This window comes from Arachis ipaensis, chromosome B01, assembly GCF_000816755.2.
Source record: "Arachis ipaensis cultivar K30076 chromosome B01, Araip1.1, whole genome shotgun sequence".
Classification (NCBI taxonomy): domain Eukaryota; kingdom Viridiplantae; phylum Streptophyta; class Magnoliopsida; order Fabales; family Fabaceae; genus Arachis; species Arachis ipaensis.
Window position 1 is genome coordinate 13,693,203 of NC_029785.2, and position 27,524 is coordinate 13,720,726.

Here is a 27,524-nt window from a genome sequence, read left to right on the forward strand (position 1 = left end):
ATATCAATTAAATTTTTATTTATAATTCTATAAATACCTTTCTTTTTTTCTTTCTTTTTCATTTTTCTTCTATAACTACCACTACAAAATTTACTATCCCACCGAATCTGCTCCTCTGCTCTCACTTCTCCCATATAGCTACCGAATAATCCTTGCCTGTTTTCTCCCATGAAACCTTCGGAATCTTCTCATAATCCCACGAGTTAAGCCTCAAAATAGTCCATAAAATTACACTCGAGTCTCAAAATAATCCCTGAAGTTAATTACCTAAATTTATGGTCAAAGTTTCACTTTAGGACTCAGTAGTCCCTGAGACATTTTCCGTTCATCGGAACCTCAAAATGACGTCATTTTGGAAAAGAAATAATAAAGGAAAGAAGAAGCGTTGAGAAAAGTCCCCCCGCCCCCAAAAAAAATTCCCAACCCTTTTCCTTTCCCATTCCCAACTCATCCCCATTCCCTCCCCCAACCCTTTCCCTTTCCATTCTGTTTTCCCAACTTGATGCTCTTTTCCTTCCTTTTCCTCTTTTACTTTCCCAATCTGAGATCCTTCTTTTTTCCCTTCTCCTTCCTAACCTGACGCCCTCCACCTCCCCAATCATACTCTCACACTCACAAAGAGCTCTTGTCAACCCTCGCTGTCACCGTCTCTCGATCTCGTCGGCCTCCGTTTCAGTGCTGCGCCGCTCATCCCCCATCCCAACCTAGTCTCTCACACTCAAACACACAGTACAGAGGCAGAGGCACAAAGCCTCAACCTTCTCTGTCATCGTTGCGCCGCTCGCCAGCCTTCGTCTTGTTGCCACGCCACTCGCCAGCCTCCATCTCCGCTCTATCTCCCTCTGCTTCCCTCTTCTTTCTTCTGGTACGGTTTTTTCTCTCAGCCATGATGATTTTTTTTATTTTTTTAGTTATTCAATCATTGTTCTTTAATGTTCTGGGTGATTGTTGCTGCTGATCCTGTTTCAATATAACAATGATTAATTTTAGTTATTTTCTATTATGTAATTATTACTGTTTTTTTATTGTTGCTATTTTTTGTGCTTGTTGCTGTTTAGGTTGATTGGTCTGTTCTGATTAATGCGGTTTTTTTTGTGATATTTTGTGTTGTTGGTTTTTATTTTTGTGATCTGTTGAAGAAGAAGAAGAAGAAGGGGATTTTTTTTAAATATAAAACGACGACGTTTTCTACGCTTCTTTTTTTCTTTTTTTCTTTCTTCAAAACGACGTCGTTTCAAGGTTCTGATGAACGGAAAATACCTCAGGGACTACTATGAGTTCCGGAGTGCAATCTTGAGGATAAATTTGGATAATTATTAACTTTAAGGATTACTTTGAGGCTCGAGTGCAACTTCAGGGACTACTTTGAGACTTAACTCGGATCCCACTAAAAATCGCCACTCTTTGCCTCCGTCTTCTCAGCTGCCTTAAAAGCAGCAGCCTCCGGCGCCCCTTTCTTCGCAAGCATAGCCCTAATCATCACAATCTTTTTCTTGAGCTGCCTTGCAATCCTCTCCTCCTCTTCCCTCACCTTCGCGGCAGGATCAAGAGCAACGGCATCGCGTTCCCTCTGCTTGAGATCGGAGACCATCTTGCGGCGCTTACCGTTGCGCTGCTCCTAGCGGCATTGCTGGTTGCGCAAGAACTCAGCATGAACTCAGTGTGATCCGCCACAATTCGCTGAACCTGCTTCTCAACATAGTACAAGTCAACACCAGTAGTGTCCACCAAGTCAATCACCGAAACTTGTCCTAATCTTCTAACCTCAGAAACCATCTCGTTCCGGATAACATGTAGCGATCGAAATTAAGAAGGATGAGAAAGGAAGAGAAAAGGAGAAGATATTTACGGAATTATAAAAAAATTAATAATTAGCCATTTTTATCAAACAAAACTTATTTTGTATGGTATAACTTTAGTTTTCAATTTTTTATGGTCAGTTTTGTCAGCGTTCAAATTTTTATAGTCAGAAATAACTATTTACTCTATTTTTTCACATTCTTTCTATTTATTGGACTAGCTAGACATTATACTTGGCTAAACTTAAGCAAAATCGGGCCTAACCAGATTAGATCATTTTCACATCTCCTCACCTCTCTTTTTTCTAAATGTAGTGACTCATCATATAAAATTATTCTGTTAAGATTGGAATCTTTTATGAAATTTACAAGTTTGTTAGAATTATGGCTTTGAATTCTATTAAACAATGGTCAATTTAGCAGTTTGACGTCAATAATGCATTATTTTGTGGCAATTTATCGAAGTGGTATACATGGAGCTGCTACTGAGCCTCTCTTCCAATCTTCCAAATCAATGTTGTCATCTCCACAAATATTTGTATGGATTGCGCCAATCTAATCAAATATGATATGAAAAACTCTCCAATCTTTTTCTTTCTCGTGGGTATCAACAAACTATTTTCGATTATAGTATATTCATTAAGATTATGGGAGAAGTGTGAATCTTGTTAATATATGTTGATGATACTGTGGTTATTGGAAATTCCATTTCTGAGATTACAGCCATTAAGTGGACCTTAGAATCTCCTTTTATGATGCATCTTATTGAAAAGATATTAATTGTGTTTTTCAAGAACACATTTATTTAGTTAAAATAGTTATAGATTTTATCTCCAAAAAAAATAGTTATATATTTAACTAGACAATTTTAATATGTTTTGAATAACAATTTATCTTGATGATGAAATAAGATCTTTATATTTTGGATTATTAAAATATATTTTGACTAGATATATGTTGATCATTTCTATTTAACTTTATCAATTATTTAACGAATTTCAATCAAGACAAACTTTTGCAAATAAATAATTCAGATATCAAATATAACTCTACTTTATTACAGTGTATACTACAATCTTTGATATGTTCTAAATCCAAATTCAATACATGCATAACTAGGATTTTCCTATTGCAATTAAACCTACATATATGCATTACTTGTATAATCATGATGTTAGCGTATATGTACACGGTGAACAATGTTACTATCTTTTAAAGAATAAACTAGAATATCTAGAACTTTTAATAATAGAAATTTGTTATCATCCTCAATATAGTTGAAATTCAAAAATTTAAAATCTGAATTAGTGAAATGCATTCATGATTGTCTTTATTCCATAGTATTTATCTTAGTTTGTTTAATCTCACCAAAGTGTCATTCGGATCAAAGTGCAGGTAATCTTGACCACCATCGATATTTGCCACCTATATTCCTCGAAAGTTTATTAGCAGTTCAAATTTTACTCTTCAATATCAATATATCTTTCAAAATATACTAGAAATATAATTAAATTTATTATTTGAATGTTGTAGATTTTGCCAATTCATCTTAATGACCGTTAGTTTTTCATGGTGGTTGAGATGCTTTATGAAATCATGTTATATCTGGACTTATTCAAAGGTCGTACATTGATGCTGGGAGATTTTTTTATTTAAATTAATTAAATATATTATTCAACAAAATTTCGAACTCACATAATATTTATTGATATACACAACTTTACAAATCTAAGATAATGTGACCCAAGACAGATTAAACACATATCTCAAATACTCAGTCACCGAGCTACGATTTAACAAAAACTAAATGTATCTCGGGTGCACCCGGGATATGGCACAATGCGAAGCTGTGCATAAATTGGGTACTCAGTATCTGAGATATAGGCACAATGAGTTTAATGTCAGTGTACCCGAAATATTGTATTATTGTAATGATTTAACTATAACATTATGTACTCGTATTGTTCTATTCGTATGGTTAATTAAATATTTGATTTAAAAAATGTTTCTTGGGTCACAGTACCCGAGATATATAAAGTTGTGTATATCAATAAATATTCTTTGCGTTAAAAATTTCGATAAATAATATATTTAATTAATTTAGATAAAAAAATCTTTGATGCTAAAGCATAAGAGCGTCATTGACGGTGTGATAACATACCTTGAAAAGATTTTATCAGACAAAAACTTCCAAAAAATAACTTTCAATAGAAACTTTTAATTTACTAAGTATAAGTTTCATGAGTTAGTTGTCCCGCAACAACCTACCAAAAAGTGTAAAAATACGAATTTTGTAAGTATGGATTTAATAACACTGCTATTTTTTATAATATTGCTTTATTAATGTGTGACTTGAAATGTGGTGAAGGAATGACGGTGGTATTTGGATTGCTCAATGGATGATCCTCTACCACTATTAGAGAACCAATAAGAAAAATGTCTATATAAATGCGTAGTTTATCCCATGGCATTGTTTATGTCTGATAGGTTGTGAATGATTACTCTAGGATGCGAGTATGTGTCTTGTTGTGGATTTGGTGAACAGAGAGTACAATCCGAAGCAGGATATGATAAAAGATTTCGTTATTTCTACTTGGAATAAAAAGATACATCAATCTGTCCTTCAATCTTAAGATCCTATGATTCTATGATGCTTCTTATTAGACAAATATTAATCGTGTCTTTCAAGAACACATTTATTTAGTTAAAATAGTTATAGATTGTACTAGGCAATTTTAATTTTTTTTTTTGAAGTACGATTTATCTTGATGAAATAAGATTTTTATATTTTGGACTATTAAAATATATCTTGACTAGATATATGTTGATTATTTTCATTTAACTTTATCAATTATTTAACTGATTCAAATCAAGAAAAACTTTCGCACAATAAATAATGCATCATATAATTAATCCAGATGTTTATTACAACTCTACTTTATTATAGTGTATACTACAATCTTTGATATGTTCCAAATCTAAATTATATGCATTACTAGGGTTTTTCTATTGCAATTAAACCTACATATATACATTACTTGTATAATCATTACCTTAGTACATATGTATACGGTAAACAATGCTACTAAATTTTAATGAATAAACCAACTTATCTAGAAATTTTAATAATTAAAATTTTCTATCATCCTTAATATACTTCTAGTTGAAATCCAAAAATTTAAATAACATGTCAAACTATATTTTCGTCACACTATATTAGGTAACGCTACTGCATGCCATTGAACTTTGGATATTGTCCTTGTTGACCAACCTATTCTCTATGGTACAAACAAATCTGAGAATAAAGAAAGGACTTCGAAATTTCAAACTGTGGTACACAATATCTAAAAAATTACTAATCAATAAGTATTAACAATTCTATTTTTAATAATATTATTTAGTCTTGTAATAACCATTGATGACTTCCACATGGTGGGATGGGAACCTCAAAGCTATTATTTAATCTGGAATCAACTAATCCAATCTATAGATGTATAGATTCATCCACTTTTATATTTGGCGTTGCTAATATCCCTTGAGAAGTTATATGGTCTTTGGGAAGCTCCTATGAAAAAAGAAGGCATAAAGTCAAAATTGTTATAAAGTATAACTACAACATAGAATTTTTACCAGTTTATTTTACTGTAAGCAAAGCTTAACGTAATATTGTATCTTACTAACCTTTTCTGTACTAAAGCTAGCTTGTGTGTCCCTACCAGTCTTTTCACCCAAATTGTCACCGTTATTCCTCACAAGACAATTTTTCTTTACATGATCAGCATTGATGCACTTAGTACACCATCGTTTTCCTCTCTCCTTTTTTTTTCTTGGGTGCACCTTTTGTCTTGACCACCAAAGGGTCACTAACAAAGTTTGGTATGGGAGAATTTTTTGTTTACCTTTTCAAGTAGATTTTTGTTCTAGTATTTAGGTCAAACGATAGACTTCATTCATAGTGGCATAGAAAGAATGACCATCTTGAGCTCCTAAGAATATCATCCACGTAGTTACCACTGACAATGTGTCATAACATATTAAAAATTTTCTTTTTCTGTCTTGCACAGTGCTTCGAGCAAAACTTTCATCGGGATATTTTTTGGCATTCTTAGACCATCTTTTTAAAAGAAGACTTTCTGAAAACTTTTTTAAACTTACCTTTTTCATGGTACAAAATATGTGGTTGCAAGGAATGTCTTCACTACTCCACCTACTATATTTACACCCCATATTCTCAATGTTGTGATCATATCCTTTCACACTCCTTACCTTTTAACACAACAGTAGTTTATATGTTTTTCTCATTTATTATATCTAATGCAACCACTCCTTCAATATCTTTTTATACTTTTGGAAGAATTTCTCTTGTGTAAAAATATGCATCACAATGCTCCAATGCATCTAAACCAGTAGTTAGAATAGACTCCCCACACGTAGTTTTAAATTGAGAAACTAATTCATTATGTCTATACTCCTTAAGTGCATGTTCAAAATTTTGGACTAACTCTATACGACTTTGGCAAATACCAATAAACCTCTTGATTAAGTTGTTTATTGCCTCACACCTTGATGTGATTCAAAATCCAACATATAGTTTATCCTGCAAGTAAGCACTTTGCCAACTTTTCTCTTTTCACATTCATTTAAAATCCAATCATTTTCTTCCAATCCATATTTTTTTAGCATATTCTCCCAATATTCTTCAAATTTATCCGGATGTCATACAACATACAAACATTTTCTGAAGTTGTTGGAAAAATCTTTGTTTTTTATGTTTGCCGTTACATTTTTCTGAAGTTGCATTTGGGAAGATTTTTTGAATTATTGCCTTCATTGCCTCATCACCGTCTATGACCACAACACAGAAAAACTTGGTCATCATTACTTCTAGAAAATTTTGCAACAACCATGTATATGTTGTTGCTTGTTCGTCCTCAATCTAGGCAAAGCCAAATATAGCGGTGATGGTTACAACCGGAGAAGATTACTTCTGTACTTATTCTTTTGATAGGTTATATCAAATGTAAGTACATTTATAAAGCACTAATAATTGGCCCTACAAATACCTTCTGCCTAAAATAAATTTGACAGCCAATTTTTATTAGTAGCACAATACCTTGTCATGGCCATGGGGTCAACATCAACTTTCCCAAGTAGATAGTTTATTGTCACATCAAAATCCCAACCAATGAGCTTTCACCACAGATTCTTTCAATGTGGTTATCCATGTCCTTCTTTGTGAAATTGACATTAGTATAACTACCTGTTTGGCCTACCATTAGTCCCATTATTTTAGAGGTTAGTAGATCATTATCATGTATGGTATTCACATGTTCTTTTTGGGCTTTAGTCAACCCTCGATGAGTGGATGGTTTAAAATTAGGTGTACCAACCATTGAGGGACACGATCGTGGTTGTACTTCTCAACTAATTTTCTTACCCTCTAAGTTGAAGTTTTCGTGTCAAAGTATATCGCAAGCATGACTTCACAACTAGTACGAGTCAGCTTTATGCTCCCTCTTCCTATTCGAATTAGAGATGTATTTCTCCTGTCTCTTTCCTTCTTTGTTGCAAAAAAAATCACCTTTTGCGCTGTGTTCCGTCTTTTCCACACTCCATATCACCCTTGTGAACTCCAAACCCAACACACCTTGCATAACTTACAGAAAAGTTATAGCCTACATCCAATGTTTCAAATGTCTGGTTTATAATATCATCGATAGTTATAGAAACACACTTACTACAGCTGCCACCGCAATCACAAGTGCAATTCACATTTTCTTCCACAACAATCATCATGTAATCTTCAACATTGTCTTATGAACAAATTAAGTAATTCTAAATTAACATCCATTGCATCCTGATGAGATTAAATAAACAAAAAGCAATAAATAACAAAAGGCAATCACAATCCATTAGAATTTTGATGCAAAATTAGAGCTGTCAAAATAGTTTTATGTAATATACAAACTTAGGAGCAAATCATGTCGTAAAATTTTAAAGGAGCTAGCTGATTAAGCTAAGTAATTAATCGAGTAAATAGCAACAAATTTAAGGTTCAATGATGATAATCAGTAACATTCATTTCGATGATAATTTTCAGTGACAAATAAACTAGCTCGGTGATATTTTTAGCAATAAATTATTCAAGGTTTAGTGATAACAATTAGTAACAAATTCATGCCGGTGATAATTTTCAGCAACAAAAGACTAATTTAGTGATATCTTCAGCAACAAAATTGAAAAGGAAAGAACATGGAAATTTATTGGAAGTCTCCAAATTGGGGACCAGTTTTTGGTTGTGGGGAGGAAGCTGACAGCGGGGAGGAAGCTGAAGATAGAGAGGAAGTTGACGGCGAGACTCGAAGCAAGAAGACGACAACAAGCACTACAAGAAAATAGAGCTATTTTAACACTTTATTTTTTAACACCATAATTAAATGTCAAAATTAATATATATTTTTGACAAATATCACAAATGTCAATTTGTCTATATTTTCTTGATGAATAATTTGACCGTAAAAAATTACTTCTCAATTTTGACACTCATTTATTTTCAATTTACTCCATTATTTCTCTTCTTTTTCGAGTTCTGTCAATTTTGACATCACACTGCTCTCAATTTGAGATCATACTACTCATTCTTTATCTTCAAAATCTTAATTTATTCTTCAGTTTCAAGATCTCATATCATTCTTTGTTAAAAATTTTTGTTGAGAATATTTTATGGTCAATAAATGTCAAAATAAATAGTATTTTTGATGGTTAATAAATATCACAGAAAATATATTCTCAAATTTTTCTAACAAATTATTTTTGACAACCAATATTTATCAAAATAAGATTTAAACTTTGTTCACAATTACTTATATATTAAAAATACTATTTTTGACAAAACTTTTATTAACATATTTTTATAGTTAAAATAGTGTCAAAATTTATTTTTTTGACAAATTTTAATTCTTTTTTTACACATATAACCCTAAAAAATAATCTATATTATTGTAGTGAAGGACCAATCTTGGGACCTGCTGCTTCTGCCGCCGGCGATGACAAGCGCAAGCCAGTGAGCCACAGTGAGAGAGATGTGAGAGCTCGAGCTTTAGTGAGAAAGTGATGTTGAGGGGGGAGACGGCGAAGGCTAGGATTTTGATGAACGACATCGTTTTGGAAAGTAAAGAAAAAGATTTAAGCATGACCCAGTCTGGGTTATGTAAATCGGCCAGATTGAACTGGGTTTAATAACTATGACATGGACAATTGGATTTACTTTTGTTGCTATAATAAATTGATTTTGTTATAATTTTTTTTTATTACGGATTAAATTATTGACCGATTTAATAAATATATCCAATGATATTTAATATTTATTTAAGTAGACTAATAAATTAATTACTATACAAACTAAGTTGATTATATAATTATACTTTAATATTAAAATTATTAGGCTTATTGGCTAAACTACCCAATAGAAAGGCCTAGTATGTGTTTGGATTACAGTTTACAAACGGGAGTTTGAATAAAATTGATTTTGCAAACTTGATTTTAATGAAAAGTAAGTTTGTGTTAAAGTGATTTATATTTGGCAATCTTTGCATCAAAATGAATTATAGTAAAATAAATGTTGTTTGGATTATACTACTCAAAATCACTTTTAGATAAAAAATTACTAAAATAGACATCAACTTAAATAATTTTTGTATATTATCTTGTCATTTTAATTTAGATGATTGAATAGATCTTATTAATTAATTCTATAATAAAATTAATATTTATACACTAAAATAAAAATAATATATAAAAATTGGCAAAATTTCATAAATAATATAATAACATGCATAAAGGGTAAAGTTGGTAAAAGGTAAATAAAGATGGAGTATTGATGGTTAAAAATCCGTTGGTGAAACGCAGAAACTCAAAATTATAGCTTCTTGTAAACGTGGGTTTTGAAAGCAAAATCACTTCTGCGTTCATGAATAAAAAATTTGCCAAACCAAAAATTGAAACTTTTAAGAAGGCTAAATGTACTTCTTCTCTTGTAATGTGTTTGCCAAACACATCCCTAGTCGTGTTCTATAGACAAAAGATGAGGCATGTTTCCTAATTATACAAAAAGTGGGTCAGCTGTCCAATTGTGTGGATTAGTTTGGAATGGCTCTTAGTTAGAAAATACGGATAATGATATAGATACGGGACTTGATATTGAGATAGGGATATTTATAAAAGGTTTAATTATTTTGTTAGTTTTTATAATTTTGTGAAATTTTTAATTAGGTTTTTACATTTTTTTAATTGGTTCTTTGTATTAAATTTTTTTTAATTAAGTCCCTCTTAGCAGTAATTGGCTTAATTTTATAGGGACCCAACTAAAAAAAAAGATGGTGCAAGGACCCAAATAAAAAGAAAAAAAGTGTAGGGACCCAATTAAAAAAAATTGGTGCAAGGACTCAATTAAAAAGAAAAAGGTATAGGGACTGTTCCAAGGGTTACCTGAAACTGTAGGTCGATCTCGGACGAGATCTTCTGTACTGGTTTATTCACAAATCAATGCTCTTTAATTTGATTTGATTTGAAGATTTAGATAAGTTTTTTTTTTTAAACCAAGCTGTAAAATTAAGTTTGAACATGTATTTTATTTTCAAAGACAATGAATAATGCAAGTTCACACTGTCAGTTGAATCAGGGCGAATTGAATTATTATTTTGAAATGAATCAAGTAGATGAGATTTGCACTACAAGAAAATAGAGTTATTTTAACATTTTATTTTTTAACACCATAATTAAATGTCAAAATTAATATATATTTTTGACAAATATCACAAATGTCAAATTTTTTATGTTTTTTTGATGAATAATTTGACCGTAGAAAATTACTCATCAATTTTGACACTCGTTTGTTTTCAATTTACTCCACTATTTTTCTTCTTCTTTGGCTCTGTTAATTTTGACATCACACTGCTCTCAGTTTAGGATTATACTACTCATTCTTTATCTTCAAAATCTCAAGTTATTCTTTAGTTTCAAGATCTCATCTCATTCTTTGTTAAAATTTTTTGTTGAGAATATTTTATAGTCAATAAGTGTCAAAATAAATAGTATTTTTGACAATTAATAAGTATCACAGAAAATATGTTCTCAAAATTTTCTAACAAATTATTTTTGACAGCCAATATTTATCAAAATAAGATTTAAATTTTTTTCACAATCACTTATATGTTAAAAATACTATTTTTGACAAAACTTTTATTAACATATTTTCATAGTTAAAATAGTGTCAAAATTTATTTTTTTGACAAATTTTAATTTTCTTTTACACGTTATAACCCTAAAAAATAATCTATATTGTTATAGTGTTGGTTTGAACTTCGTTAGTATTTGATGCTCCTATAGTTGAATAATTTCGTTTTTATTTGTGAAAATTGGTGTTCATAGTCGAAGGTTTGAATTTGAATGTAATGTAGAATTTTTGAATTTTTTTTCGTTGAATCTATTTTTTCCTAGTTTTCGGTGCATTTGCAAAGACATTTTGGTTTAATTAGGAACAGTTTTCGGTGTTTTTTCAATTATTGTGTGATGTTGATGAATAGTTTATGTCAAAAGGTTGGAATGCCTTTTAACACACTTGAAGAAGTTGTTGCTGCTTCTTTTTCTTCTTCTCATTTTTTTCTCATTTTTCTCTTGTATTATTGTTGTTATCATCATCGTTGTCTTCTTTATGTATGTATATATGTATGTATGTATAACAGTTCAAATCCAGAATGCACCGAAATTCTTTAATAATGACGACACACAAACAAATTCAATTTAAAACAAGTTCAGACTAAAAATATACCTTATTTAAATCCAGAATGCACTGCAATTACTTAATAATGATGACATACAAACAAACTCAGTTCAAAACAAGTTTAGAAAAAAAGTACACCGAAAATCAAATTCAGATGCACCGAAATTACTTAATGAAGATGACACACAAACAAATTCAATTCAAAACAAGCACAGATAAAAGAAGAAGAGAAAAAGAAAAAAATGCAATAACAATAAAAGAACAACGATGAGAAGGAAACACGCGAAAAGGAAGAAGGAACCCGAAAAAGAAGGAGTTGGAACGCGAAGAAGAAAGATGAGAAGAAGAAGGAGAAGAAATATAAAGAAAAAAAAGGAAGAGGAGGAGGAGAAGAATGTAAAAACTGTTTTATATAATTGGAGCATGTATTCATGCTCCATTAATAAAATTGATTTTTAATAGGTTTAGACTAACTTAATTAGATTTAATTATAAAAAGATTTGAAAGTGTAGAATAATTATTATTATTACCATCATTATCTTTTCAATTGAATTTGGTTAATCTCTAATCGATTTGAATTATCAAAATAATCATAATCAAATATTCATTGTATGTGGAGATATAGAATTTCTTTCAATAAGTATATAATTACAAATTTAGTGAAATTAAATTGAAGACTTTCAACCTACAACACATTAATCCTATACACATTTTCCCAATCACTCCCCTGTCCTTGAGGGAACACAAATTTGAACTAAGACTATAGACAAAGAGACACCCAACACACACCCACAACTAATGAATTTAAAGTACACAACAATTTGAAAGATTGGTAATAAATTCACAAGTTCAAAGGCCAGTTTCAAACGGAACACCAGTCCCAGGAATCCACGATCCACCATCCAAGAAATTAGCAACAGTAAATTTCAAAGCCTCAGTAGGGTTGGTAATAACATGAAAGCCAGGCCATTTGACCCTCCCTGCAGTGTTAGCACCTGCTCCAATATTCATATACTCTCCATAATACAATGTATTCAAAGCAAAGCTTCCCGCCCATGGCATCCACCCTGCCGGTTGAATCAAACCGTCCAGGCTACTCTTGACCACCACCGTTCTTGAGTACTTCTGCCACGGCCGGCCAAGGAAGCACTTGACAGATCCCTGAACTGGCTTCAGATCTGAAGCCGCCATGATGCGGCAGTTGTGGATGACAATGCCGGTGTTCTCGTTGGGATCGGTTCTCCCTTGTGCTGTCACTGCGTTCTGTTGCTTACTCATTGGTTTTCTCAAGAAGATGTTGCAGTTTTGGAAGAGGGCGACAGCGTCACCGAAGATGAAGTCTATGGTGCCGTAGATGTCGCAGTCGCGGTAGAATTGGCGTTGGGAAAGGACGTATAAGGTGTCTTGGTAGCCTCTGAAGCTACACCGGTAGAACACGGAGTGATCGGAGCTGGAAAGAAGTGCCACCGCTTGGTGCTTCTGTGGCCCAGCACTGTTCTCAATTGTTAAGTCCCTGGCGATGAACCCATCACTCGACACCGCTGAATCAAAGTCAAGCCACAAAGTAACGTTACTTCAAAGCATCTTTACCTTTGATAAAATTTAGTAAAAACCTATGAAGTATGGACACTTCACTGAGTTATTGTGTCTGCGTGTCAGACATATTTTGGACACGACACTCACCGACACTCGTCCGACACGCGTGTCTACTGTGTCCAACTGTGTCTTAATAAAAAATAAATTTTTTTTCTCTGGACACGCTGGACACACCTAAATATTATTACGTGTCCGCATGTCCAGTCTTATTCTTAAGATATATTCTTAAAATAAATTTAGATATAGTATATATTATTATTTATTAAAACAAAAAATATTTTAAATACTTGATATAATTCACTCGACCATTCTTACTCACCCTACCCGCCGCCGCCACGCCCTCCGAAACACTCTTGTAATTCCCACTCCCGTCCTGTGCCACCACAATGTCCGCCTTCGGTGCCGCCGTTCCCGGCAAAGCCTGAAGAAGCCTCCTGTCGGAAGGAGATAGCCACTCTGGGAAGCCATTAAAAGAAAGCAATTTTCGACCGCGGCGAACAACCGGGTCTTTTGGTAACGAAGTCAAGGACGTTAATGTATTGCTAATGGCCAAAGAGTTGCTCAGCAACTTGGATAAGTTGCTTGAAATGGATGGAAAGTAGTTTAGGTAGTGAGATGAAAGGTTAGAATCAAGAAAACCGTTTTGGCATGTTTGTTGATTCGCAATAGAAGCACTTTGCCATGTTAACCTGTCGTTTAGATTGTTTGAGCTCATTGAACGGTTGAGCTGATAGATTGTATTCTCATAGAGTTCCAAACAATCTTCCCATGCGGACTTGGCTCTCTTGTCTTTGAAATCGTTGGATTCCATGGTTGATGAGACAAGTTTGTGTGCTACTATTGCTTGGTCCATGGTGACCTTAAGGGCCATGTCATGGAAGGAATAATAAGAAGAGGAAACATCACTTGATGATGATGAAATTGAATAATTGGTAGTGCCAATGTAATGGTTACAAAGAGTGGGATATGGAGTTTGATTGCATGATAACTTATCAGTGCCATGCACAATAATGAAGAGAGAATAAAAGGCTAAAATAATGTACGCAATGACCAAGTTGCCCATTCTGAAAATGAAATGACCAATAGGTTCTATTTGTATAATAATAAGGCAACCTAGATAGGTAGCAATGAGAGAATTATATTCTTAGCTTGTATATATTTGGATTATTGTTGAATGCTGATGAATGAAAAGTGCCAATGAAGATGTGCTATTTATAGGCCAAAAAGGTATGGGTAATTCTTATTTGTGAGTGATACAATACAGTTGAGGTATTAATAATGTGGGTTTTGTATTTTCTAAAGTTGTTGACTAACCTATTTAAGGGCAATGTGGATTAAGTTCTATCTACGTGTCAATTAAAATTAATAAAAAAAAGAGTATAGTAGTTCATATGGAAAATAATAAAAATTAAATAAAGTATGGTTTAATTTGGTTTTTCAAAACCTAATTGTCTGGTATAATTAAGGACCAATATTTAAAAATGTATTCTATATTCATATGATATTTTTATTTATAACTAAAATGTGGCACTTATTGGACGTTAATGTATTGCTAATGGCCAAAGAGTTGCTCAGCAACTTGGATAAGTTGCTTGAAATGGATGGAAAGTAGTTTAGGTAGTGAGATGAAAGGTTAGAATCAAGAAAACCGTTTTGGCATGTTTGTTGATTCGCAATAGAAGCACTTTGCCATGTTAACCTGTCGTTTAGATTGTTTGAGTTCATTGAACGGTTGAGCTGATAGATTGTATTCTCATAGAGTTCCAAACAATCTTCCCATGCGGACTTGGCTCTCTTGTCTTTGAAATCGTTGGATTCCATGGTTGATGAGACAAGTTTGTGTGCTACTATTGCTTGGTCCATGGTGACCTTAAGGGCCATGTCATGGAAGGAATAATAAGAAGAGGAAACATCACTTGATGATGATGAAATTGAATAATTGGTAGTGCCAATGTAATGGTTACAAAGAGTGGGATATGGAGTTTGATTGCATGATAACTTATCAGTGCCATGCACAATAATGAAGAGAGAATAAAAGGCTAAAATAATGTACGCAATGACCAAGTTGCCCATTCTGAAAATGAAATGACCAATAGGTTCTATTTGTATAATAATAAGGCAACCTAGATAGGTAGCAATGAGAGAATTATATTCTTAGCTTGTATATATTTGGATTATTGTTGAATGCTGATGAATGAAAAGTGCCAGTGAAGAGGTGCTATTTATAGGCCAAAAAGGTATGGATAATTCTTATTTGTGAGTGATACAATACAGTTGAGGTATTAATAATGTGGGTTTTGTATTTTCTAAAGTTGTTGACTAACCTATTTAAGGGCAATGTGGATTATGTTCTATCTCCGTGTCAATTAAAATAAAAAAAAGTATAGTAGTTCATCTGGAAAATAATAAAAATTAAATAAAGTATGGTTTAATTTGGTTTTTCAAAACCTAATTGTCTGGTATAATTAAGGACCAATATTTAAAAATGTATTCTATATTCATATGATATTTTTATTTATAACTAAAATGTGGCACTTATTTAAATTCAAAAATATTATTTTATACACTAAAATCAGCCATTATGTATTTATATATAAATATATGTAGTTTAATTTGTTTATAATGTATATTTTATACTAATAATTAATTTTAATGTTGATGATTATTTTAGTATATATCTAACATAACTAATTTAAATTATAGTGACCACTGCACGTTTTATTTTTTAATATCAGAACAACTATTTTTAAATAGCATTTTTGTTTTACATATTAGAATGTATAGATTAAAATAGTAGCTAGACAAATATTTAGTTGAATTCATAATGGGAGGACTTTTTATTATTGATTATCCATAGGACGTCATATTTCAAAACAAAGTTGACGTGATGCATGCATTTATTAAGAATGATAATAGCCCATCCACGAATATTAGCTTTCTATTTTATAGTTGTTATTATCAGTTTTGGAGGATAGACAACAAACTTTAATGGGTATACAAATCAGTTCTTTCGGGTTGGAGTCACTTTGGTTAATTGCAGTTAGAATCTCTTATAATTGGTAGCGTTCTTGAGTTGAATAATGATATGCCAAATTATATATAGCTCTTATCCGGCAAGATGAGATGAGTTCTAACCTCTTTGTTAGGGAAACGGAGAGACATTGCAACAAACGGATCCAGAAATGTTGGAAATTAAAGGAGAGTCGTACTAGAAAAAAATATTATATAATTAAATAAGCATTATTAAAACATGTAAAAATATAAAGAATTCAAAGGCTCCCACAACTATAAAATGAATTAATACAGATAGATTTACAGACGGATTTTTGGTTACCGACGAAATTATCGACGGATTTTGTCCTTCTGTAAAAGTTCCGTCGAAAATTATTTACCGACGAATTTTTACCAGTTACCGACAGATTTTCCCTCTGTAAATTTTCTATCCATTTTCCAAAGGCGACGAACTTTCCGACGGATTTTCCGTCTGTAATTTGAACTTTGGAAAATCATCTTACACTCTAATTACAGACAGAAAATCCGTCTGTAAATCCGTCAGTAAAGTAAAATAGAATTTTTTTTATTTTTCTAATTACAAAATAAATTTATTTTCATATAAAATAATATAAATTTAATAAATACAAATTTTTATTGGTGGTATAAATAGAAAAACACACCAGTGAGTACAAAACGCTTTCTTTATAATAAGAAGCAATTATTTCCGTACAATAATACAATCTAAATACATTAGATGACAAATAACTACTAGTGGACTCATCAAGATTCAATATCCTAATTTATGGATAGCTTCATTCTTTCTTGAACTTCTTAGTGATGACGGCAATATACTTGCTTCTTGAGATTCTTGGTCCATCAAAATTATTTGCTGCTTCCCACTTTCTGAGCAGAGGATGTCTACCTTACTATATCCGATCTACACTGCAGTTATTAGAAAAAAGAACCAAAAAAAAATTGTTACCACTGCAGTTACTTTTGATTATATGAACATGAAAATGCATATAATTCACAACAATTATATGAACATGAAAATGCAATGTCTGAAGAGAAAACAACATAAATGAATCAATTAAATAAAAAAAAGAAAACAGTAAGAATTGAAGTAGAAGATGATGATGGAGAAAGAAGAATACCTCTTCCCTATGTGTTGCTCTCTCAACAACATCAAGGTTCCTTCTTGAAGAAGCATTCTTCCTTGCCACCACACAATCCATCAATGTTCTTCCTTCTGCACTTCTTGTTCTTCCTAGTGTTCTTCCAATCAGTAGAGGATCGAATCACAGTAGGAACTGAGAGGTTTCATTGGAGAAAGAGGAGAGGATGAGAGAGGATATGGTGGATTTGCAGCTTGTGGTTTGGATCATGGGGAAATAATGTTGAATCATTATGAACAAAGAAATAATGTTGAATCATTAAAAAGAACTAACCGTTCCATGATCTTTTAGCCACTCTCCTAAAGGTCTATTAGTATTCTGAGGATCATAGGGTTCACCATAAAAGAAGTTCGGAACAACCACATAGTAACCAGAAGCTGCAATCTTGTCTGCAAGCTTCCTAAACAACAAAAGATGAACAATGTTATTTAGGACAGGAACACATTGAGATGGAAACACAGATAATTGACAATAAGAGCAGATTGAATCAGATTAGCCTCCTGCTTCTATTAGTGGTAAAATTTATCAAAACCTTCAGAAATTTCAAGTGAAAGATAGCGAGGCTTTAATCTTAGCAAGTAACCTCAAACAAGAAAAGCTTATACCTTCCTTTCTTGTCAATTTTTGTTCAGTCAACTGTCAAACAAGAACACATTCAAATAATTAGAATAAAGCAACAAAATTTGGTTTAATGAGGAGAAATAAGCTACAAGACATGTCCTGAATATTAGATTAAATTACCTTATCCATTAAACTCTAAGGAAGTAGTAGTAGTAGTAACAATAAACAAACATAATTCCTGCTTTCACTTGTCAAATATCCTGTAGCTCGCTCTCCATTCAAAAAAGCCTAGGATGTTCAGCATGTCATCAGTATACACTCCAATTTGAAAACAAAATTATTTCTTATAAATTAGACTCATCCCAAAGATATTGATGGGTCAACACATTCTCTTACCCTTTAGGCTTCCTTTTGTACAAAAGATAACAGAAAATGAAGGTACGAAAGAGGGATACACTGCATTTTTCTGGTGTATCTAGAAAAGAAATAAGTGCCTTATAATTGTGGCACATGAATCATAGAAGCCATCGGGTACACATTTTAAATTAAATTTTGCATGAGTATAGTTTCACTGCCCTCCAAACTTTAAATGTTTATTTCTCTTTCTACTAATCTGGACCCCTTAATTTGCTAGCCTGCCAACACATTTCGATGTTCCACTACTATATATTTCTTAATAGAAATTATTATTATCCTATTATTTAATATGCAGTTCCTGACATACTTTGTTCAAGTACCAATAACTTGTTTTTATTGTAAAAGCATGTACCTTTTCATTATTCCTATCTAATTTAACATCTATATATATAACCTTCTCTTCAACAAACACAAAGCACTACTACATGGTATTTGAATATATTGAGGAGTTTGTTCATGAGATTCTTTCTTCATTTCGGGTTTAGATTTTTCTTGAGCAGCATTATATCCAAAAAGTGACTCCATCATTTCTTCATTGAACCTGTCAAGAACATACCATTCAACTCAACTCAAATGTAGTCGCAACAAGAAAGCAGGAAGCAAAACTAAAAGAAACTCGAAACTTACTGGAAGGATCCTGCTTTGAGCTGATTCCAAACCATAGCCTGATCTGAGTTTGCTTGAACCTTATCTATAAACAGAAAATTTGGAAGTTTACCATATAGCCTCTATAAACAGCCTGGATCTTAGATGCCGTGGCATGTTGGTTCCTTAAAGTTGGTTCCGGTCTATAGCCAACCTCCTTGTGGTGATGAACAACCCTGGAAGAAGTAGCTTTGGGAGAGGTAGCATGCAGAGAAGGAGCCTTCAGAGATGCAGCTTAGATAAACTTCAATCATATGACACAACTCGTGTAATACCCGGTCTAATCGAAATTTAGTAAATAATAAGTTAAATAGGAGCGAATATGGTTGGAAGATTTGACAATTGGAATTTGATAATTTAAATATGATATTTGGATTCAGTGAATTTTTCCGAGTCGGAAAATATAGTTTTCTGCATAAAACGTATAATGATGGTTGATTGGAAATGGTATTATTGGAAATTGGGATGAGGAAGGATGTATGACATGATATTGTGTTTGTCCTTTAGCCATTTGATTGAGAAGTGTTAAAAGGGTTAGATGTGGTTTTGGGAATTTTTGGTAAAGTGTCAATGTGTGAGTTAAGGATGGCTTGATGTGGATTTTGGTACATTTTGATTGATTTCAAAAAGGGTTGAAATTGGCATGTTTTGGTTGATTTTGAAAAGATTTGAAAATGGCTTGTTTTGAAAATGGCACCTAGTGGTTTTGTATGAAAATATGGTTTTTGGGCATACTTTGACGGGACATAACTTGGACTATGGATCTCTGTTTTGTACCAAATCTGTTTAGAAATGAAATTGGATTCGGGATGTCCATGCCGTTTGAAGAACGGGTGAAAAATGATTTAAAATGAGAAAGTTATGTCCATCGGAAGATTGGGGGTTGAATTTGTAAATTCTGCAGCTTTTAACTTAGAAAATTTTTAGCACTAATTTCATAATGTACTCTAGCCGACCTAAACTTCGCGGGTCGCGACTAGTAGCTATTTACTTATGTTATATATATCTATCTGTTATCTATCTCTTAATCTCCTCTACGCCTTGTCCGTAAATCGTTTTCGGCTTCACGGTTTATCTTTTGTTGTCGAAACGTGAGAGATACGTCTTCGCGATTTTATTTCTACTCTTTTCAGGCTTCTCGATTAATACTCTTTTCGAAATTACCTATATTTATTTATTAAAAATCCACCTGAGAGTCGTACCACCGTAATATCATTGACTTATGACTCGAGCATAAGGATTTGAATATTAGGGTGTTACAACTCGCGAACTTGTTAATAATCTTGCATGTTGTAAAAAGAGATTGTTGCAAATTTTGAAGAGTGAAGACAGAGTTCTATGATGATTGATTTCAAACAAAATAAACATTAGTTTGCAGATTTTACTTCCTTTCCATATAGAAAATGAGCTTAAAACATTAGTATTCTGTTTTCTACATTTCAAATTTTCTATTACTGATTATGAAATAACTTAATTGGCATCTATTAGATCCTTTTAGTTTATGACTTTATACAACATAATTATATTCATCTACATTCTTATAGACCAGAATCCCAAAATTTCAAAATATTAGAAATGATTAAGTATTTTAATACTACTACAAGTCTCTATCAGTAACAAGAAAACCAAGCCTAACAACAACAAAAAGAAAAATCAAGAACATGCCAAACAGGATCAAGATTTTCCACATCATAAATAAATAAATAAATATAAATAAAATCACTTACATTAGGTACTTGCTTCTCCTTGGAGTGGTGTGTGAAAACCCTCGTTATTGCAGAAAACCAACTACCCTTCTTTCCCATATCAGTAGCATTAGTATCTTTCCCTGTAAAGAGTTTATGATTTTAGAAAACTCCAAATATAACATGAATCCAGTGTTGTAAGATCAAAATCACATTCATTTTTATACAATCTTGGATTCTTTCAGAAAAAATAAAACTATTATCAAATCAAACTAGTGAATAGCATATCCTTGTGATAATGTAGATCCACTAGTGACCCTCATAAACTCCTCAACATGTCTAGGCAAAGGGCAGCTCCTGATAACAAGATTCGAACTCGTCCACCTAATGCTTGTTTTGTCTACCAATTATTCAAACCAATAATGTATTAGCTTTTTAATTCAATCTTTCATGAGTTTTCTATCTTGCTAGTAAAGTATTGATTAAGTTTAAAGCATACCTTATCAAACACAAGCTTATCAAACAAAGGTGCTGCTTTGTATTGTGGAAGACCCTTCTCTAGATTTCTCAACTTGCTGTTGTTAGAGTCAAGATTAGTTTACATATGAATTGGTAATTAAAACTATCAAAGAGATTAATTAGTGATAAAAAATACTAGTTATATGCATAATGAAACAATGGTAGTTTGGAATATGTATATATATATATTAACTAGTGATAAAACATACTAGTTATATGCATAATGAAACAATGTGGCAGGAACAGGTTGAATATGGTGGGAGGTATGAAACATGCTAAAATGGTAAAGAGTAGAGTTCTGAAACCAGATTGATAATGGACACACACGTCAGAATGCTAATAATAAAACAATTTTGCTGCTTTTTTGCAACCAATTTTGCTATGCAATGAAACCATACACTTACCATCAAACTGCTCAAAGAGATCTTTGATGTTCTTTGCCACGTCTTCCTCTACTGCAACACGAGCATAATTGATCTCCATGCCATGTTGCTCATTGCTATTAGAAGCATTACTATACACAACTGATTGATATTGCATCAGTTGATCACAAAAGTATTAGTTTAAGAGCAGATTACAACTGAATGAAGCACATTTTCAATAAGCATGGGCATTACTGACAGTTATTCTCAGTTTCTCACAATCAATTCACTAGATACCTGATTAGTGACACTGCTGCAGAAATATGTTTGGACACTTTCTCATTTACAGCCTCATGAGTCCTCTTAATATGCTCTAAAGCTGATCCAGCGGTACTTACACTACAGATATAAAACATTTTTCACAAACCAACCTCTTTTCCTTTTCGAATCGGCCTTACTGCGATTATGGTTGCTTGGCCATCCCTATCCTGCATACAAAAAGATTAGGACTACAAAGATAGTCATATCTTTGCAGAATCAAATTAAACCAGGTACCGATTGACTCAGTTCAAAACGTACCTCGTCTCTCTTGAAGGCTTTGGCATTAGAATTACAGGAATGGTTCATGCAGCTTTGCAAAGGAAAAAAAAGCAGTTCCTACAGTAAAATTTAAAAGGATTCAGGTATAATTACAAATAAAACTGCATAATTTCAATAACCAGTAGGCTAACACTAACTGTGATTCATTCATTACCTTGGCAACAAACAGAATAGTCTTCACCAAGAGCATCTAAATATGGTTGTGTAATTTTCTCAGCTTCTTCCTACCATTAACAATGACGAGGAAAGGAATCGAGTCAAAAGAGTTTCTTTCTTTGGAGATAAAGTAGAAAAGTAATTTGAACAAAATTCTAACCTTATCAGGATTTTTCAGATTATCAATGTATAAAAAGTAATCCTCCACAGGAGAAGCTACAACCAAATCACTGGAATATATAAACCAAGGATTAATACACAGGTTAGTTCAATCCAAAATTTCAATTCAATAGAAAAAAAATGGCAGAGACTAGAAAGGGTTACACAGTCATAGGAAAGAAACAAAGAAGAGAAGAATGAAGGGAGTTCGTTCACAGAAAGCTTGCCATATCTGTCACTGTAATAAACCCTAAATTTGTTTTGAGAACAGAACAGATACAATTGCAAGAAAATCAATGTAATCTGAAGGAACGACGGAACCTACCTGAACCAACGGCGACGAGAAGAAGAGGTAGAAGCGGCGGCGACGACGCTGACGAGCTTTAGTGAGCAGCGACAGAAAACGGCGTGGAGAAGGTAGCAAAATTCATCGGCATCGAAACTGAAAGAGAGAGATTGGGGAAGGGTGTGATGGAGCTTCGGGAACGGCGGTGAAGGGGCGAAAGGCGCCGATGATGAAGGATTAGGAGCGAATCGGTGAGAAGCGGCGTCGATGAAGGATGGGGTGTTTTGTAAAATGAAGACGCCGTCGAGGAGAACGTGATTTTGATACCCTTATTTTCACCTCTTTCGACAGAATAATTTAAATTATAGACGAAAAATCCGTTTGTAATAATTTAATAAAACGTAGCGTTTTGTCTATTTAATTACAGAAGAATTTTCCATCTGTAACTAATTTTTATGGAAAAAAAATTAATTTTTCCGACAGAATTATAGATGGATTCTCTTTTCCGTCTGTAATTTATGCTAATCTATTTTTTTTTCCGACAAAAAAATCCCTCTAAAATTCCGTCTGTATTTCAGTGGGATAAAATCTGTTGGAAATATCCGTCTGTAATAACTAATTTTCTAGTAGTGTCCAAAGACTAACTCCCACCATATTTACATGGGTATGGATTTTCAAATCCTCTATTTTCTGGTAAAAATACACAATTTAAACCCAAGATCAATTGGTTAATATTCTTATGGTTCCAAGTATTTGGAGATATCGTCATTAAATTGTTTAAGGTTTAAAAAAAGTTACTTTTAACTATATTAAAAATAAGGTCAGTCAAAAACTTTAACATTAAAAACAAGCTCTACTTTTTTTAAGTGGTAGAGAGGCTTTAATAAAGACAGTAGTTACAACAGTTATCATTTATACATTAATCTTTTTTCGATTGTCTAATATTTTACTGTAAGAGTTATATCGCACTATTTTATAGTTTTGCTAAAGACAAAAAAAATAGAGAGCGCAAGATGCAATGGATAAGATGACAGATTACATGTAGATCCATAAATCAATGAGGATTAAATTTCAAATACCTAAAGGCCTTCAACCTTGCAATGCTTGCGAAATAAGGCTAGAAGCTATTACTAGACCAAATTCACTACTTAATAAAGTCTACAGAAGCAAATACTATAAGTTCACAAGTTTTCTAAGAGCAGAGATAAGGAATAACCCATTATGGGATTGGAGGAGTGTCATGAAGGGTAGAAAAATCCTAAAAAAGAAAGGCTGATCTAAAAAATTGGTAGAAAAAATACAATAAACATTTAGATAGACTTATAGGTCAAAGAATACACTGCAAGTATGCCTATTATTACCCAAAATAATGACAGAATTTCTTAATGGGTCTCAGACTAATTTTGCCTAACAAAACTTAAAACTAGGTAAAAATAGAAAAAAAATTTCAACTAAAAATCACTGAAGCAATCCTCAATACTCCTATAAGTGAAGGCGAAGATAAACCAACCTGGATGTGGACAAACAACGGTATATATTCTATAGCGTCAGGATACCAAGTAGCCTTCCTCTTCTACCACCTTCGAGCAAAATTCCTCCTTGATCGATACAAGCAGAAGGAGATTTGGAGAATAAGCCAACCAAGAATTAAGAATTTTATTTAGAAGATGGTTCATGAAGGCTTAACAGTAAACAAAAAGCTGCACTCTAGAATTGCTTCTTCTAACTTGATTTATGCTCGTTGTCAAGCGGACAAAGAAACAGCGGGTCGCTATATTTTTTACTGTCCAAATTCAGCGGAAGCAATGGAAGCTCGCAGAGCTGAATTTTTCAATCCTACACAACAAGTGAAAATATGAGAACGATGGTCAGAGTTAATACAAGCAATCAGGCATAGAAGTTACAATTACTCAAATGAAATAGAGCTAGCAGTAAATTTATGCTGGCAGATTTAAAAAGCAAGGAATGAATTGTTCTTCAATAAAGAACGGAAGACGTTTTGAATGTGTGTTGAAGTGGCCTGTCAATTCATGCAAGAGAGAGGAAGAACGAAGCTGAGTTTGGCATAGTGTTCTTTGTGAGAGAAAAGACAATGAAACTGTTTCTGTGGAAATAAGAAAGTTACTCTCCTAACTCAATATAATTCAGTTACATTTGAACCTTGACTTTTGTTAGATTTTTTTCAATTATGTCCCTGTATGACCTAAGTGGTCATATATATATATATATATATATATATATATATATATATATATATATCGTAATGAAAATTCCGATCGAAAACAAATCAGTGGGGCCATGCCGGTACGACTGAATATGCGTTAAAAAGGTCCCCTACGACACAAAAAAAACCGGGCCGAACTTCTAACAGCCCGCCCGCTTCCATAGAACAATATCGTGGCAACGTAGACCTAAGTGGTCATATATATATTGGATCTTTGGGAACCATCACAAGTGCGGCCGGCCTCTATTTAAACGAGAATGTCGTGTCGTCCAGCGGAGCCTAGAAGATGACTCGCGCAGACAGTTGACTCCTTCTTTTCAATAGAAAGGAATAGCCAAACCAACCCAGCTATCTGGTCAATCTCAGAGATCTTATCGGCCGGAAAACCGGAGACGGATGACCACGGTCCGACCTTATCAGTACCGGAGGTGTACTAATCAATGAACCCACCCCCGAAACCTACTTTCTTTTTTGACAAAATCAACGGAGAAAAAATATTTAAATTTTTAAATCTTTAGTGATTTGAATTGTTTTTTAATTTAAAAAGACTTGAAAAAAATATTTAAAGGTCTTAGATAATTGTATTTGAGTTAAGAAAGGATAAGAAGTTTAAGATAAATATTATCTTGTATCATTAGTTGATATAGTGAAAATTAAATCTTAACTATGTTTGGGGATTGGCGGTGTTGTTGATCTTCATGTTACTTATGTGATTATGTCTGAGTGCAAAGATGATGAAGAGAGAATGAGAAGAAATAGATTTTTTAAAATAAATATTTTATTTAGAGTATAGATAATTTGGACATAATTTATTTTTTGTGTCATGCTACTTATCCTATTTACAGTGTAAATGATTTAATTATGAATATATCTCGTTTATACTATAAACAAGATAAAATACATACACTTCTGAAGGTATCACGGGTGCACGCATGTTAAGTAAACGAGTTATGCTGATAGTCAAATCGTCGTAAACGAGATATGCTCAAGTGGGACCTATATAAGCAACTCGTTGACACCATCCCTCATTTGTCATTTTCACTCCTTTTGGGTTCTCTTCTCCATCTTAGAGCTTTTTCTTAAAATATTTGAGTTTTTTGGATACTATGACGTGCACAAATGCATGATCAGATAATATCAACAAGCTGAACACGACATGGCATATTGTTGGAGCGATCGACTTCGAGGTTAGTGTTGCAATTTTCTTCTTTTTAATAAAGAAGCATATAGTTAGGGTAGTTTGATTGATTTTATTGGCTTTAATGAACAATAAACTTCTTTGAGACATCAAGATGTGGCTTACCAATATCCAATATTTTGTCAGAGTGCAACACAGAGATTCTAAGGACATCCTGCTGCAAATTATCTCCAATGCACATGGTACTTTAATTTGCTTGATATCAGACTCCACGGCCCTATACTCAGCACTCCTTCGAATGTTATAATTTTTCACACCTAATATGATAGCCTTCCTGCTCTTTAATATATGACCAATGCAAAATTTCACACCATCGTCTATGATGTAATCATCTCCTCCTATATTAAAAAATAGACTATTCTCATGCATCGTGTCAAGATTCAGGGTGTGATAGTGGCTAGCTATAGTGACAATTCCAGAATTGATTGTGGGATAGGTAGAAGATATCGAACTGATCCATCTACCGGGGGTCTCAAGTACAAAGTCCTCCTCATCCTCAGTAGAACTACTTTCATTGCTATCTGCGACATATTCTTCATCCGACTCATCAATATCCACGTCCATGTGTTCCGCTAGACTAGCACAATGCATAGGAGGAAGTGCAAGAGGTGGGTAATCTTAGACAAAATTCGAATACCTAGAACCACTACCACCTATGTTACCAACCTTTGCAGAAAGCTCCGATCCATCACTTGTTGGGCCATGATTCTCCATGGACATCAAACCTTAAGTGCACATGCTTATCACCGTCGAGTCAAAAAAATAAAAAAATGAAATACTCTATTTTCTATCAGTGTTAACAAACTATATCGAACTCTTCCAACTTTCTTTGTCCCATTAGCACTTATGCTCGTCAAGATTAGGCTCTTTGACTCAGACAGAAAACCTAAATGACGAGTGCGCAAAATGATAGAATTATCACTCTTAAATACAACCTCATCATAACTATTTTTTTTATGTGACAATTAGGATTACACTCATAAATATATATTCATCACTATATATTTTTACTAAACTTATTGAAAGAATAGAGAAAAGGAACTGATATGTTTGTAAGAAAAGCTAATACTTGCACCTCCTTATATAACTCATTTAAATTTATTGTACTATATTTTGTTTACAGTGTAAATGATTAAATTATGGTCATATCTCAGTTATACTGTGCTCGTCTTCTCTTTACATATATCTCGTTTACAGTGTAAACAGATATGTTAAGCACATGTAACTTTCCACGTATCACCTATTTTATGTGTTTAAAATCTATGTTTTATCTCGTTTACACTATAAACGAGATATATTCATAATTAAATTGTTTATACTGTAACAAGATAATTAATAGGATATAAAAAAGTAAATTGTATCCAAAA

General features: G+C 32.9%; 1 protein-coding gene and 2 long non-coding RNA genes across 3 annotated transcripts; all 3 read right to left on the reverse strand.

Moving 5' to 3' along the window:
* LOC107646806 (pectinesterase-like) lies at positions 12,194 to 15,355 on the reverse strand. Its single transcript, XM_016350963.2, has 3 exons — positions 14,723 to 15,355; positions 13,464 to 13,712; positions 12,194 to 13,153 (listed from the first exon to the last, which is right to left on the reverse strand). Exons 1-3 carry the CDS (start codon positions 15,247 to 15,249, stop codon positions 12,430 to 12,432), a joined length of 1,500 nt encoding a protein of 499 aa, XP_016206449.2. The 5' UTR covers positions 15,250 to 15,355; the 3' UTR covers positions 12,194 to 12,429.
* Positions 16,902 to 18,069, reverse strand: LOC107616669. Its single transcript, XR_001614592.2, has 3 exons — positions 17,878 to 18,069; positions 17,325 to 17,745; positions 16,902 to 17,112 (listed from the first exon to the last, which is right to left on the reverse strand). It is a non-coding gene; the product is annotated as an uncharacterized LOC107616669 (long non-coding RNA).
* Positions 20,980 to 21,597, reverse strand: LOC107616677. Its single transcript, XR_001614597.2, has 3 exons — positions 21,577 to 21,597; positions 21,153 to 21,275; positions 20,980 to 21,053 (listed from the first exon to the last, which is right to left on the reverse strand). It is a non-coding gene; the product is annotated as an uncharacterized LOC107616677 (long non-coding RNA).